Source organism: Myotis davidii, unplaced genomic scaffold (genome assembly GCF_000327345.1).
Source record: "Myotis davidii unplaced genomic scaffold, ASM32734v1 scaffold13, whole genome shotgun sequence".
NCBI lineage: Eukaryota > Metazoa > Chordata > Mammalia > Chiroptera > Vespertilionidae > Myotis > Myotis davidii.
In genome coordinates, this window is record NW_006286243.1 from 3,197,607 (window position 1) to 3,211,130 (window position 13,524).

Genomic DNA, 13,524 nt, shown 5'->3' on the forward strand with positions numbered 1-13,524 from the left:
ACTTTCCACATTTGCCATCCATTCTCTGTTTATTCATTTATTCGTTCATTCACTCAACAAGTGTTTGTAGAGTTGAACAGTGTCAGATACTGTTCTAAGCACTGGAGATACAACAACAACAACAACAACAACAACAACAACAACACACCACACACACACACACACACACACACACACACACACACACACCCCTGGTTTCAGGCTTCACTTTTCATTTCATTCAACCACAGTCCCATTTGAGGGCTATTGTGGTTTAATGAATTCATAGTTAATGAGTTAGAAATTAATATACAATTGAATCACTTGAAAGTATCTGTCAACTTTGGAAATAGAACCAGCAGATCAAAGGCCTGAAAATGTTGGAAAAACATTCTTAACAACATAGTTTCTACTTTTCCTAACATATAAACACACAAAAAGGGGAATTCTAAGAGAATGACGAATTCTCCAGTGAACCCTAGAAATAAGAATATATTATTTCAATGAATTGATGATGCTATTTGGGACATAGAATTTTAGGAACAGCCCTAGTGATGTATGTGTTTCTGACTGGTTAATTGAGAGTTGAGATGAATAACACACACACACACACACACACACACACACACTCTCTGAGGCAGAAAATAAAACTTGTGCCTGTTTTAATCTATGTTTCCTGCTGAATGTTCACCATGGGGAACTGAAGTATCATCTACTTCTCACCTTGTAGATGTACCTATATGTCTATATTTATGTACCTGTATACTGTACTTCATATGTTATTTTCTGGAGTTTATTGCTTCACAAGTTGAGTGAAGCCCATGTTTATTCAGTACAAATAACCATGGGTATATTTTTATTTACTAGAGATAATCAAAATCACAAGGTAAATATGGAGTAACATCTAAAACAGGGTTGTGCAACTGTGGCCTGCAGACCAAATTTGACTCAATGCCTGTTTTTATAAATAAAGTTTTATTGAAACACAATCACATTAATTAACTTACTATTGTCTATGGCTGCTTTGGGGCTAAAATGGCAGAACTGAGCAGTGACAATAGAGATCTATGACCTAAATAGCCTAACATTTACTACCCGGCCTTAACAGAAAATGTTTACCAACCATTTCCTAAGAAATTAAGTTACTTGAAAATATTTTGGGGAAAGATATTTTGAAGTTTAGTACTTTTAAAAGTCTTGCCACACTGAAGTGCAAACAAAACCAGCAGAATTTCACTTTAATTTTTTCTCTTTGTGCTTGTGTGTGTGTGTGTGTGTGTGTGCAAAACCCAGAAAGTTGAAAACATTCATATGTGGTGAGAAAGTGGAAAAAAAAAATTGGAACTTTTGTCAACAGGGGCCTGATAATTTTAGCATTGAACTCATTATACTGTTGAGAGGGTTTATTATTGAGATGAGATTGAATGTATTTTAGGGATAAAGAGAAATGTAAAATTTCTTTATGAGTTTGCCGAATCCCCAAAACAAATCTTTTGAAAGAGTGAGCTTGGCAACTTACCAGTTGGTCTTTTATATTATTATCCAAAAACTCAATGACTTATACTCTAGGCACTTCATTAGCTTTAAATCATTTCATTCTTATAACAACGAGTTACTATGAATGAGTTACTATTTTTATTGTCCTCACTTTAAAGATGAGGAAACTGATGCACAGAGAGGTTAAATGAATTTTCCAAGGTCACACAACTACCAGGTGGTTGAGCCAGGCAGTGTGACTCTGGAGCCCATGTCCCTAAATACTCTCCTATATGCCTTGTGATCAACCCACAATGACCTTGACAATGAATTTGGACTCACCACTAGGACAACCACACTGAAGGAATCAACAACAAGCAGCAACTGTCAATCTAAACAATAGAAGATATGCATATGTGTTTACTTATTATATGAGTTCAATAATTAAATCTTGGTGGGTTTTATTTTTGAGTATTAACTGCTTGAAATTACTCTTGCAGTAACATTTAAAAATAACTATGAAATTTTGGAAGAAAAAACAACTTTTTTTTTCTACTGAAAGGAGTGAAGTCTTGGCAAAGAGTACCATAATGATAATGAAACAAATAAAAAATTGTTGCATTTCCCTTCAAGTTCATTTCATAACTTGCAGTAAAAGTCAAGGCTCACATACCAGAGGGAAATTTGGTGAAGCCCCTGCATATGAAAACTGAAAAGTAGCCTTTTCTGATGATACCACCAAACAAGCAGGAGGTGTAGCAAGTGCCTTAGAAAATGAACGTGAGCCCTAGCCAGTTTGGCTCAGTGGAAAGAGCATCGGCCTGCAGACGGAAGGGTCCCAGGTTCGATTCTGGTCAGGGGCACACGCCTGGGTTGCAGGCTCAATTCCCAGTATGGGGTGTGCAGGAGGCAACCGATCAATGATTCTCTCTCATTATTGATGTTTCTATCACTCTCTCCTTCTCCCTTCCTCTCTGAAATCAATAAAAATATATTTTAAAAAAGGAAAAATGAAAAAGAAAATGAACGTGAGTGGAAGTGAATGGTGTCACATGATAGCAGAGAAGCTTTAGGAGCCAATAAATGGTTTCTTCATCATTTTTCCTCCTTTGCCCTGAGACTTGCAATGTTCCAGATATGCTTGCTCCTTCAGCTTTAGTCCCCAAATGAAGATAGTATCTTATATAATAAAAGCATAATGTACAAATTGCCTCCTCGACAGGGAAGTCATCTGGGAGTTTGACCAGGGGGGGGGCCGGTTGGCGGGGGGGTGGGGGGGAAGGGAGAGGGAGGCCCTGGCCAGCGGCGGTGGTGGCAGCAGGTGACCAGAGGAAGGGAGGGAGTACCCGCCTGGCAGCTGGCAGTGGCTAGGGACCCTACCAGTGCATGAATTTCATGCACTAGGCCTCTAGTGTGAAATATGAACTCAGCTGAGCCACATCACTCACAAATATGAGGAAGAAATAAAATGTTGTTCCTATAAACCATGGAGATATGGGCTTGTTTGTTACCCCATCATAATTTAGTTTAAGGAGACTACCATCGTGTTTTATATTGGCATTAGGTTGTTGCTACAACAAAAACCTCAAAATGTGTAGCACTGGCTACAGAGCAGATGGTGGGCAGCAAGGAAAGTGTTATTGGAGCCTAGAAAGATGGTGACTCATGTTGTCTTATCGTGAATTATTTGGTAAAACTGTTATCTGCAGTAACTTGGTAGCTTAAAATATACTAAATAAACATGGGGCTTTAGATGAAGGATTGGGAAACAAAAAGCATGGATTGGTTTATTTTGCTTGTATTTGCCAAGGTACTATAAGAAAGATATGAGTGCGGAAAAGAACTGGCTGGTTTTCAAGCAGGGAAGAATGAAACAGTCCACAAACTTTGCAGAGTTGAGTTTCCATCTCCATCTGGTAACAGATAAAACCAAAAGTATTTAAAATACAGTCACGTGAAAAGAACCAAAGTAAAAGTATGGTCAACATGCTCTTTGTATTTCTTGTGGTGCATTATGGTATAAAAAGGTTTGGGAACCATTAGACTGAAATTTTATGACCAATCAAGAGAGTCAGATAAAATTTCATCAGTATATGCTTCTTTATGCATGTGTGAGCATCATTACCTAAAGCCAATTTAAATAAGATTTCTGAGACATAGGTAGTGAGAATGTTGGTTTGGCTGCTCCTACAAAGACCCTCAAAACTAGTACTTTAAATAAGATGGGAGTTTATTTTATGTAACAATCTGGATATGAGAGTGGTCCAGGACTAATCTTATACCTTCACAGTGTTGGGGACCCCGGCTCCTTCCATACTGCTGCTCTGCCTTCCGAAGGGTATTGCTAGCATTGACATCCAAGAGGTTTGTGTGTGAGAACACACCGTATGCACTGCCTTAGAATTCCTTGTCTTCACTTGCCTACTGGGTCCTCAACAATTTGCTGCATTCTCCGGCTGATACCATGCTGGCCTGTTTGATTCTACCACCTGAGGCCACCATCTGGAATTTCTGGCTCCTCTACCACTTTTGAACAAAGACGAAACACTGTACCACAAAGTATGAGATTTGGCATCTCCAATAGCTACCTAAGGAATTAGGTGATCCAACCTGGAAGTACAGATGTGAATCTTGATCAGTGGGGTACAAAAGACAGGAGGAAACAGCAGGCGCATTCTCTTTACCCTCCCTTCTTTTGGACTACACCAAGATTTGGTACATAAAAATCTATCTAGCCTGTTGAGAGATATCCCACATAGCTGAGCAACTGGCTGTGAGTTTTTTCACGATGCATTGGCCAGCATTGTATTTCCTTCCCATCTGTCCCTGGTCTTAGCGCTTTCGGGCTGCTAGAAGAAAAATACCATACACTGAGAGGCTTAAATAGCAGAATTTTATTTCTCAGCTGAAGGCTGGAAATTCAAGATCAAGGTACTGGCAGATTCAGCGTCTAGTGAGAGCCCACTTTGTGGTTCATGGATGGCTGCCCTCTTGCTGTGTCTTCACAAGGCAGAAGGATCCAGGGAGCTCTCTGAAGTCTCTTTATAAGGGCACTAATCCCATTCATGAGGGCTCCACCCTCATGACTTAATCACCACTCAAAGACCCCACCTACAAATGCCATCATATTAGGTATTAGGACTTAACATATCGATTTTAGTATGTGTGGGAACATTCATTCTATAGCATTCCACTCCTAACCTCCTCAACTCACGTTCTTCTCATGTGTAAAATTCACTCATTTTGTCCCAACAGCTCCACAAGTCTTAACTCATTCCAACATCAACATTAAAGTCTGAAGTCCAAAGTCTCATCTAAATATCATCTAAATCAGATATGAATGAGATTGGAGGTATAATTCATGCTGAGGCAAAATTTCACTCCAGCTGTGAACCTGTGAAGCCAAAAAAGTTATGTGCTTCCAAAATACAGTGGTAGGACGGGCATAGGATAGACATTCTCATTCTGAAAAGGAGAAATAGACAAGAAGTAAAAAGGAGAAATGATAGGTCCGAGGTAAATCCAAACCCTAACAGGGAAAACAACATTAAAGGCTTGAGAATAATGCTCTTTGTTTGGCTCCATGCCAAGCCCACTTGGGTGGCAACTCAGTGGGACAACCCCACAGTAGCTCTTTGCCTGCACCCCTTTGTCTCCAGCCCTCATCCATGGTGGTCCTCTGCCCTGGGTCGGCATTTCTTTCCAGGCTGGGATATTGAGCCCGTGGCTCTTCCCCGCAGTCCTGTTCTTTGAAATCTAGAAGAGGCAGCCATGTGGACTTCGCCTGTGCACTCTGCACCCTGGCAGGGATGGTGCAGCACAGATGTTGCCAAAGTTTGTGGCCTGCCCCTTTGGAGGGGCAGCCATGGGTGCCTGCTGGAGCTGCATCTGGGGGCAGCTGCAGCGAGACCCTGTGTCTCTCCTTTGAAACTGTTCTACCCCTGGAACTCCGGTCTGTTATTGGAGCGCCTGCCCTGAGGAGCTCTGAATTGCCTTTGGAGTCATTCTTCCATTGTCTTGAACAATAGCTCCTGGCTTCTGTGGAGATGACTGAGCCACACTAATCTTCTTATCAAATGTTCCCTTGGCTACACTCTCAGTGTTCTCTTCCAAACACTTTTTATAATATAAATAGGCTGAGAGGTTTCCAAATCTTTAAATTCTGCTTCCTTTTTACTTGACAATTCCACCCTTAGGTCATTTTTCTCTTCTCACTTTTTACTATACACAGTCAGGAGGAGCCAAGCATCACCTTCAGCACTGTGCTTGGAACAGCTTCAGCTAAATACCCAGTTTCATTATTTTCAAGTTTTATCTTCCACAAAACACTAGAATATGAGCACAATTCAGCCACGTTCTTTGCCACTTTATAACAAAGTATGGCCTTTCCTCCATTGGCCAGTAACATATTCATTCCTCATTTCCGTCTGAGACCTCATCAAAACGGCCTCTACTACCATATGTCTTGATTTCTACCAACATTCTGTTCAGGATGACTTGGGCGTCCTCTTTGAATATCAAAACTTTCTCCACAGCTCTCCTCTTTTCTTTCTGAGCCATCACTTGAATTTCCCTTAACAGTTGTTCACGACAAAGTAGGCTTTCTCTAGCATGCACCTCAAAACTCTTCTGACCTCTACTCATGACTCAGTTCCAAAGCCACTTTCATAGTTCAAGGTATTTATACAGCAATAACATGTCTCAGTACCAATATTTGCATTAGTCAGGGTTTGCCAGAGAAATAGAACCAATAGGACACACACACACACACACACACACACACACACACACACACATACACGTACATATACATATACATATACATATACATGAACTTATAACAAATTGATTGAACTGATTATGGAGGCTGAGAGGTCCATGATCTGCTATCTGCAAACTGGAGAACCAGGAAAGCCAATGGTACGATTCAGTCCCAGTTCAAAGGCCTGGGAACTAAGATTGCCAGTGGTATAAGTTCCAGTCTGAGACCAAGGACTTGAGAACTAGGAATGTCAATGTCCAAGACAGGAGAAAATGGATGTCCCAGTCAAGTAGGGAGAGCAAATTGATGTTTCCTCTGCCTTTTTGTTCTATTCGGCCCTCAACAGCCTGGCTGATGCTCACCCACATTGGTGAGGGAGATCTTCTTTACTCAGTCTACTGATTCAAATGTTAATATTTTCCAGAACCACCTTCACAGACACACCCAGAAATCAGGATTTACTAGCTATCTGGGCATCCCTTAGCCCTGTCAGTGGACACATAAAATTAACCATCACAGCCCCTGCCTCACTTCCCTTTTCTCTCATTCTTGCTTCATGGGAATTATACTACCAAATAAAGCACTAGCACTTAAGCTTTTGCCTCAAACCTTGTGATTTAGGGAACCCAGATAACCAGATATTTAGGTTAACACAGTAAGAGTGAGCTGTAAAAAGTGCACCCTCAGGATGGGATTTTAGAGTTAAATCACCCACTAACAGCAATAGGGGGCCAATGGTGGTGGTAGGTAGAGTGGTAATCACCCTTTGTATGCAGTTTAATTGTGGTAGGCATATACCTCATTTCCACCTGAGGTCTCAGGTGGAAATGACTTAAGGGTGGAATTGCCAAGGTAAGGGGATTTCAAATAGCTGTGGAGCTTAGTCAGTATGGGGGCAATATTAATTAAAGAGATTGTGGTGTGGCTTCTCTTGAAGGCATTGGAAGTCTTGCCAATATATATACAGTCTTAAGGCAGTTAACTGACAATTTAAGTCATGCTCTGAGAGTCAGAGCAGCTTTATTACAGCTCAGGACAACTACAGGGAAGACTTTGCTGAAAATCAGGCCCCAGATCTGATTATATAGCAGAGATTATAAGAAAAGAATGGGTCCCAGAATCTGGAAATGGAGATATTTAGGTAGACAAGCTTAATAATTTTGAGCTTCTAAATTCCTCTGAGTTCTCCAGGCAGGCAGAAATAGCCTCTAACCACTTGCCAAGAGCAACCGTCTCCGCTTGCCTGGGGGAACACACATTAACCTATCTAATCTGAAGCAGGTGCCTTTCAAGATGATTCCTGTTGTCCTCAAGATATGCCTCGGACATCTTTCATTAGCTCCTGGCTAAAAACCAAAGTCAGGTTTCAGCACAGCCTGAGCAGGAAAGTACAAGCTCTGCTTTGGGGGAAAAAATAGCCCACATGCCAAAGGAATTGCAGGATCTGGCTAACAGGTACTGGCTGAAACTGGGGGAACATGTGTAGGAGTGTATGTTGTTCTGTTAGACCAGCAGGACAGAATACAAAGCTGGATAGTGTAGAATTAATTAATATGGGGGTACCTACCGATGATCCAGGATTCCTAATAACTTGACATGGCTTCTTGAAGCACAGATCCGATAATGTTCTACATCAAATGAAGTAGAGATGGTAGAACTTCCATGGTATCGAATTGAAGAAAGGGTCAGAAGTCTCAGAGAGTGGGGATGGTAGAAAGGATTTATGAGGTATGTGCTCAGAACCCACCACTTGGCTATGTTTCCTGGGATGGTCAGAGGTATTTCCTTCACTGAGTTTGTAGGAATGAAGCAATGAGATGAGCACTAGCACCTTTAGAGAACTTGCATAGCTTCTGTTATCTGTACACCAGGGTTGATAGTAGAAGATTCTGCCATGAAGTTTAGCTTCATAATATTAGTGGGGAAGATTTAATTCCAGAACAGCAAAGGCCAGGTGGTAGCAGTTAACAAAGGCTACTAATGTAATTATCATAAGGACAGCCAGGCCACAGTGACAATGAAAGTGCCTTTACCTACAGCAGGGGTGGGGGACCTTTTTTCTGCCAAGGGCCACTTGGATATTTATAATGTCATTCTGGACCATATAGAATTATCAACTTAAAAATTAGCCTGCTATATTTGGTCAAGTATTTAATTAACTCACCCCTAATGCCTGGATAGGGCCAGACCAAAAGATTTTGCAGGCCTTATATGGCCCATGGGCCGGATGTTCCCCACCCTTGACTTATCTGGTGGTAGCTAATGTATCACGGTATTAAAGGGGCAAGATGGATAAACCTGCAACAAAGGTGTTGCTCCAAATGTATAATCAGAAAACTCAGAATGTTAGCCATCCAAAGTCCATGTGCCCAACACTTGGAAAGGCCAAAACTGAAAATGTCAGACTTGGGGGAGTAAAGAAAGATTTATTAATGGAGAAAACACCAACCAAGAAGATGAAGGATCTAGTCCTCAAATCTATCTAAGGAAGTACTGAGTTCAGGTTCTTTTATGTCACAGGAAGAAGAAATTGGGCAGGATAAGAGGTGATTGATGACCTGAAGATGTCTGGGTGCCAGCAGGCAACTGAAGAAGATTGTGCTAGTTGATGTGAGTCCGATGAAGGGGTTCCTGCAAATCTTTGATAAACAATTCATACTTTCCTTATCTCCTCGGGAGAGACACTATCTGGTAAGTGGCTATTTTGTAAAACTCAAGCTGAAAGCAAAATTCTTCTAATGAGTAGCATGTCTGTATGTAAGACTAAGCAGAAGCTATAGCCTGAAGGCCATGGAACAGACAGGCCTGAACAAGATGGAGTCAGAGAGGCTGAGCATCTCACTCAGTTACAAGGACATCGCAAGCAAAAGTCTGAAATCAGTTGCTGCAACAGAAAATTGTGATTCCTCATTTGAATTCCAGATCTTAAGCAGTTCACAAACTCAGAACCTTTGATTGAAGAGGAGACTTAGTATTTAGCAGACCTCTAACACCCAGTCCCTGGTCTGTAGCATTAGAGCTGTTATGGGTAGAAGAGTCAAGTGGAGACCTTTGAAACTATCCATACCAAAGTGTTAAATTTGAGGCAATACTGCACTCCAGAGGAATTGCAGAAATTTGTTCAAACATCATCAAAGACTTGAAAGATGCAGGGATATTACCATCTAGACAGCAGCGGTTCTCAACCTGTGGGTCGTGACCCCTTTGGCAGTTGAACAACCCTTTCACAGGGGTCGCTTAAGACCATCCTGCATATCAGATATTTACATTACGATTCATAACAGTAGCAATATTACAGTTATGAAATAGCAACAAAAATAATTTTATGGCTGAGGTCACAACATGAGGAACTGTATATAAGGAGCCAGAAGGTTGAGAACCACTGAGAGCTATGTACCACTGGTGAGGATTTTAGGTTTTGAAAACTTATCTTCCAATCTGGCCTGGATAGTGTTACTGATCTCTTTGTCATAAATCCTGACTACAGACTCCCACCGGTAATCTGTAATAAATTGATTTACCTAAGCCGTATCTTTATCTGGTCTGAGCCTGCTATTGATACTTATCAATATGGTGTTCACACAGTAAGTTATACATTAGAAATATCTTTCCCCGGTGTATGTGTGTGGCTTGTTTTTCTACCTTTGTGGTGGTATTTTTCATTGTTCTAAAAGTTTTTTTAATCTATTCAAGTTGATTAGATTTTTTTTTGTCTTTTACTTTTAGGAAAGCATTAATTCATGACTATAAATACATTCATACATTCTGTTAGAATTTCTGCTAATACTTTTATAGCCATTTCATATATATTACATAAAATATGTTACTATATATATATTTATATAAATTACATATTACTTCATGACTCTACATTTACTTTATTGATTATAACTTGTTTTCCTACTAATTCTGCCTCAGTGTCTATCCGTGGTTTTAGTTGGCTTCTTCTGTCTCATTTGTTGACTATATATAACCACTAGAGGCCTGGTGCACAAAATTTGTGCATGTGTAGGGTCCCTAGGCCTGGCCGGTGATCAGGGCCAATCAGGTTCCCTACCTCCTCAACTCCCCACCTCCTCCTTCCCTTGCTCCCTCAGCGACCACTGCTGCTGATCGCCCGCCATGTTCCCTACCACCCCCTGGTGGTCAGCACACGTCATAGTGAGCTATGGAACTCCTGCAGTCAAACTCCTGAGGGACACTTTGTATATCAGCTATCATATATATAGGTCTTACATATATTAACTCATTTATTTCTAAACAAAGCAAAATAATGAGGTAAGTAGTATTATTATTTCAGCCCCATTTTACAGATGAATAAACGAAGGCACAGTGAGGCTAAGTAACTTGGAAAAACTGAGAATTCAAACCATGTTTTCAAGCCCCTGAATTTGGGCTTTAACCTGTATATTATACTGTTATTCTAAGACTCCCCACTGAATACAGAACTAAGTTAAAATTTCTTAGCACATCTTCCAGCTACCTACTATATTTGATAATGTTTCTCTTTCTGTCTTATTTTCTGCTTTTGGATCTACTGCAGTTGGTGGTTTACCACACTAGACAGGTTACTTATGTAACTTGCTATTTATCTTTATGACTGTACCTTACTCAGGCTTTTCTATCATTCAGGGATAACCTTCTAAATGTTTTATCTTATATCTTTTCATTCACTCATTCCAACAAAGATTTGAGTCATCCTCTATGCCAGTTGCTAGGCTGGGGTGCTAGGTCATCACAGCAAATAGGCAAATCCCCGTTGCAAGGGTCTTTCTGTTAATGAGTGGCAATTACTGTCCAGGGCTAAAACATCACCCCTTCTACCATCCTCGGTTCTCTTTCCAGTTCCAAGCTCCACGTTGAGACTCTCTTAGCATTTTTTAAACCTTCATCACAGCACATTTCACAGCATGTCATTTTTAAAAAATTTTAATTTTTGTTGATTTCAGAGAGGAAGGGAGAGGGAGAGAGAGAGAGAGAGAGAAACATCAATGATGAGAAAGAATCATTGATGGGCTGCCTCCTACACATCCCCCACTAGGGATTGAGCCCTCAACCCTGTATGTACCCTGACCGGGAATCCAACCATGACCTCCTGGCTCATAGATCAACGCTCAACACTGAGCCACGCCGGCTGGGCTCATAATGTACCTTTTTATCATGGTTAGTTGTGTGTCATCTGCTTCTTGTAGGGAATGGGTGGGTTCATTTATTCACTGTATATCACCCTAAAATATGGTTGCTGAATGAAGGGATGAAGAAGTTGAAAAATAAAGTCTACATTAGATGGTGAGGTGGCAAGGGGAGAACTTTGTGCTTTTAAAAATATACCATATATATATGTACATATTTGGAACAGTCCAAATGATTAAAAGCTAAATTAGGAATAGAAAGAGTATTAACCTTATTATTTCTTTCTCTAATAGTTGCTTTAGATGATAAAGACTCTGGGATGGGCAAAAAGGAGCCCTGCAGCCTGCAAAGACACTAATTATAAGAAAGTAGCAATTTACATTATTTATAATGAAGCTATTTACATTTCTTAGCCCTGTCAGACACAACAGTTGCAGAGCTCCATTCTTTCACTATGGCGAACAGAATAAAGCAGAGTGACAAGGGAATAGAAAAGATATTCGAACAGCTGCATCTCATTACAAGAAAGATAACACCTCAAATATTCAAAAAAATGCTTCAAATATAATTTAAATGGAAGAAAATGAAACTCATTTTTACCACAATGATGATTCAGAGTATAGCACCCATTTACATTATTCAGACAAGCTCCAAAATCTACTGAAGGTTAAGCATTGTTAACAGTATGTTCAAGGAGAAAAATGACTAAGATGCAATGTTTCATAATTCAAGTATTTGAAATTAGTCACATTTCCTTTACCAGTGACTTTGAAATGTGCCTGCACTATGACTGAGGTTGTGAGAACACCCAGGTCATGGAGAAAAATCCTAACTTTATCTGTTTCATTTTTATTTTCTTTCCTCCTCTCTGGTCACTTCCATTTAATTTTATCTGGCAGTTTCACTTTCATCAATATAATAGCTAGCACTCAGTGGCAAATCACACCAGCCTTTTATACTAACTGGACAAGTCTGTTATGTGAGAACAAGGATCAGATGAGAAGAGAAAGATTTACCACGCTGATTGAAAAAAAGAGAGAGATTTAAAAATACTTTTTTTGTAAATGTACCAAGGAGGAATATCTTTAGGGCTAAATTTTAAAAAGTCTTGCCACTAGTACACATTAATGTCCAATAGTTAAGACTGAGTAAAATGCACTTTAATTTAGAATATAGTGATAGTTAGGATATGTTTGAAATACAAATGAATCAATAAAAAGTAGTCATAATTGTTAAACACAGACATCACTCCCACAGTTATAAACCTCAAGAGACAAACAGAGGGAAGAGAATGGACAGTTGCATGTACTTGATTTTTAAATTGCTTGTCACATATTTTTAAAATTTCAATTTGATTGATATGCTTAGTGTTTTGGAGATGGTCAGTACAACCTATTCATTTTGAACACAGGCTTTGGTCCCTGACTCTAGGGTTTACTCTGACCTTGGTCAAATGACTAAACTTCTGTAAACTTTGGTTTCGTAAACTGTGAGATACTAATAACATCTTAAGTTGTGAAGCTATTCTAATGACTAAATAAGATAATGTTTCAAATGTTTAGAACAATGCCTAGTACATATTAATGATGATAATCATCATCATCATGCGGTCTAAATAAAATTTACAAAAAGGAATAGTTTGAATCTGTAAGTTTGGGCTCTCCTATTCGACCTGGACTTGACTCTTTCTTCCTTTCCCCTCCAGGGGCCACTGTGTTTCCCCCAAAAGCGCGTTGGTTGGATGCCTGGTTGCCACGACACCGTCGCCAGGCAACCGCGTCTGTACACTCCAGTGCCGGTCGACATGGCGGCGCACGGCCGTTCCTCGATCACCTCCTCCAGCATGTCCGGCACCTCCGCGTCCCAGCCAGGACTGCCGGTGCCCCTGCTCCCCGTCTCCGCCACAGTCTCCAAGACCCTGCAGTCGAAGGCGAGCTCCCTGGACTCGCTGCCCAACCCCACCTGCTACGAAGACACGTTGCCCCTCGCCGTGTTTTATGGGCCGCTGGACGCTAAAAACCCACTCCTGGCCTCTCTGGAGAAGGAGATACAGGAGTTGCTAGGCTTTATGAAGAGAAAGGAGGCTTTGTCGACAACGGAGGAGAGGAAGCATGAGTTCAACCGGCGTGGGTGAGCGGAGGCGGGGCGCTGGCGGGACGGGGGCGGGGGGACAC

General features: G+C 40.7%; 1 protein-coding gene across 1 annotated transcript in view; it reads left to right on the top strand.

Annotated features, from left to right (window-relative positions):
• Positions 1-13,131: 13,131 nt before the first annotated feature.
• The window catches only part of CFAP54 (cilia and flagella associated 54), a 236,245-nt gene continuing 235,852 nt past the window's right edge, over positions 13,132-13,524 (top strand). Inside the window, exon 1 of the mRNA XM_015559991.1 lies at positions 13,132-13,480. Coding sequence (XP_015415477.1) covers positions 13,155-13,480 — 326 coding nt within the window. The 5' untranslated portion in view covers positions 13,132-13,154. The remainder of the gene's footprint in view (positions 13,481-13,524) is intronic.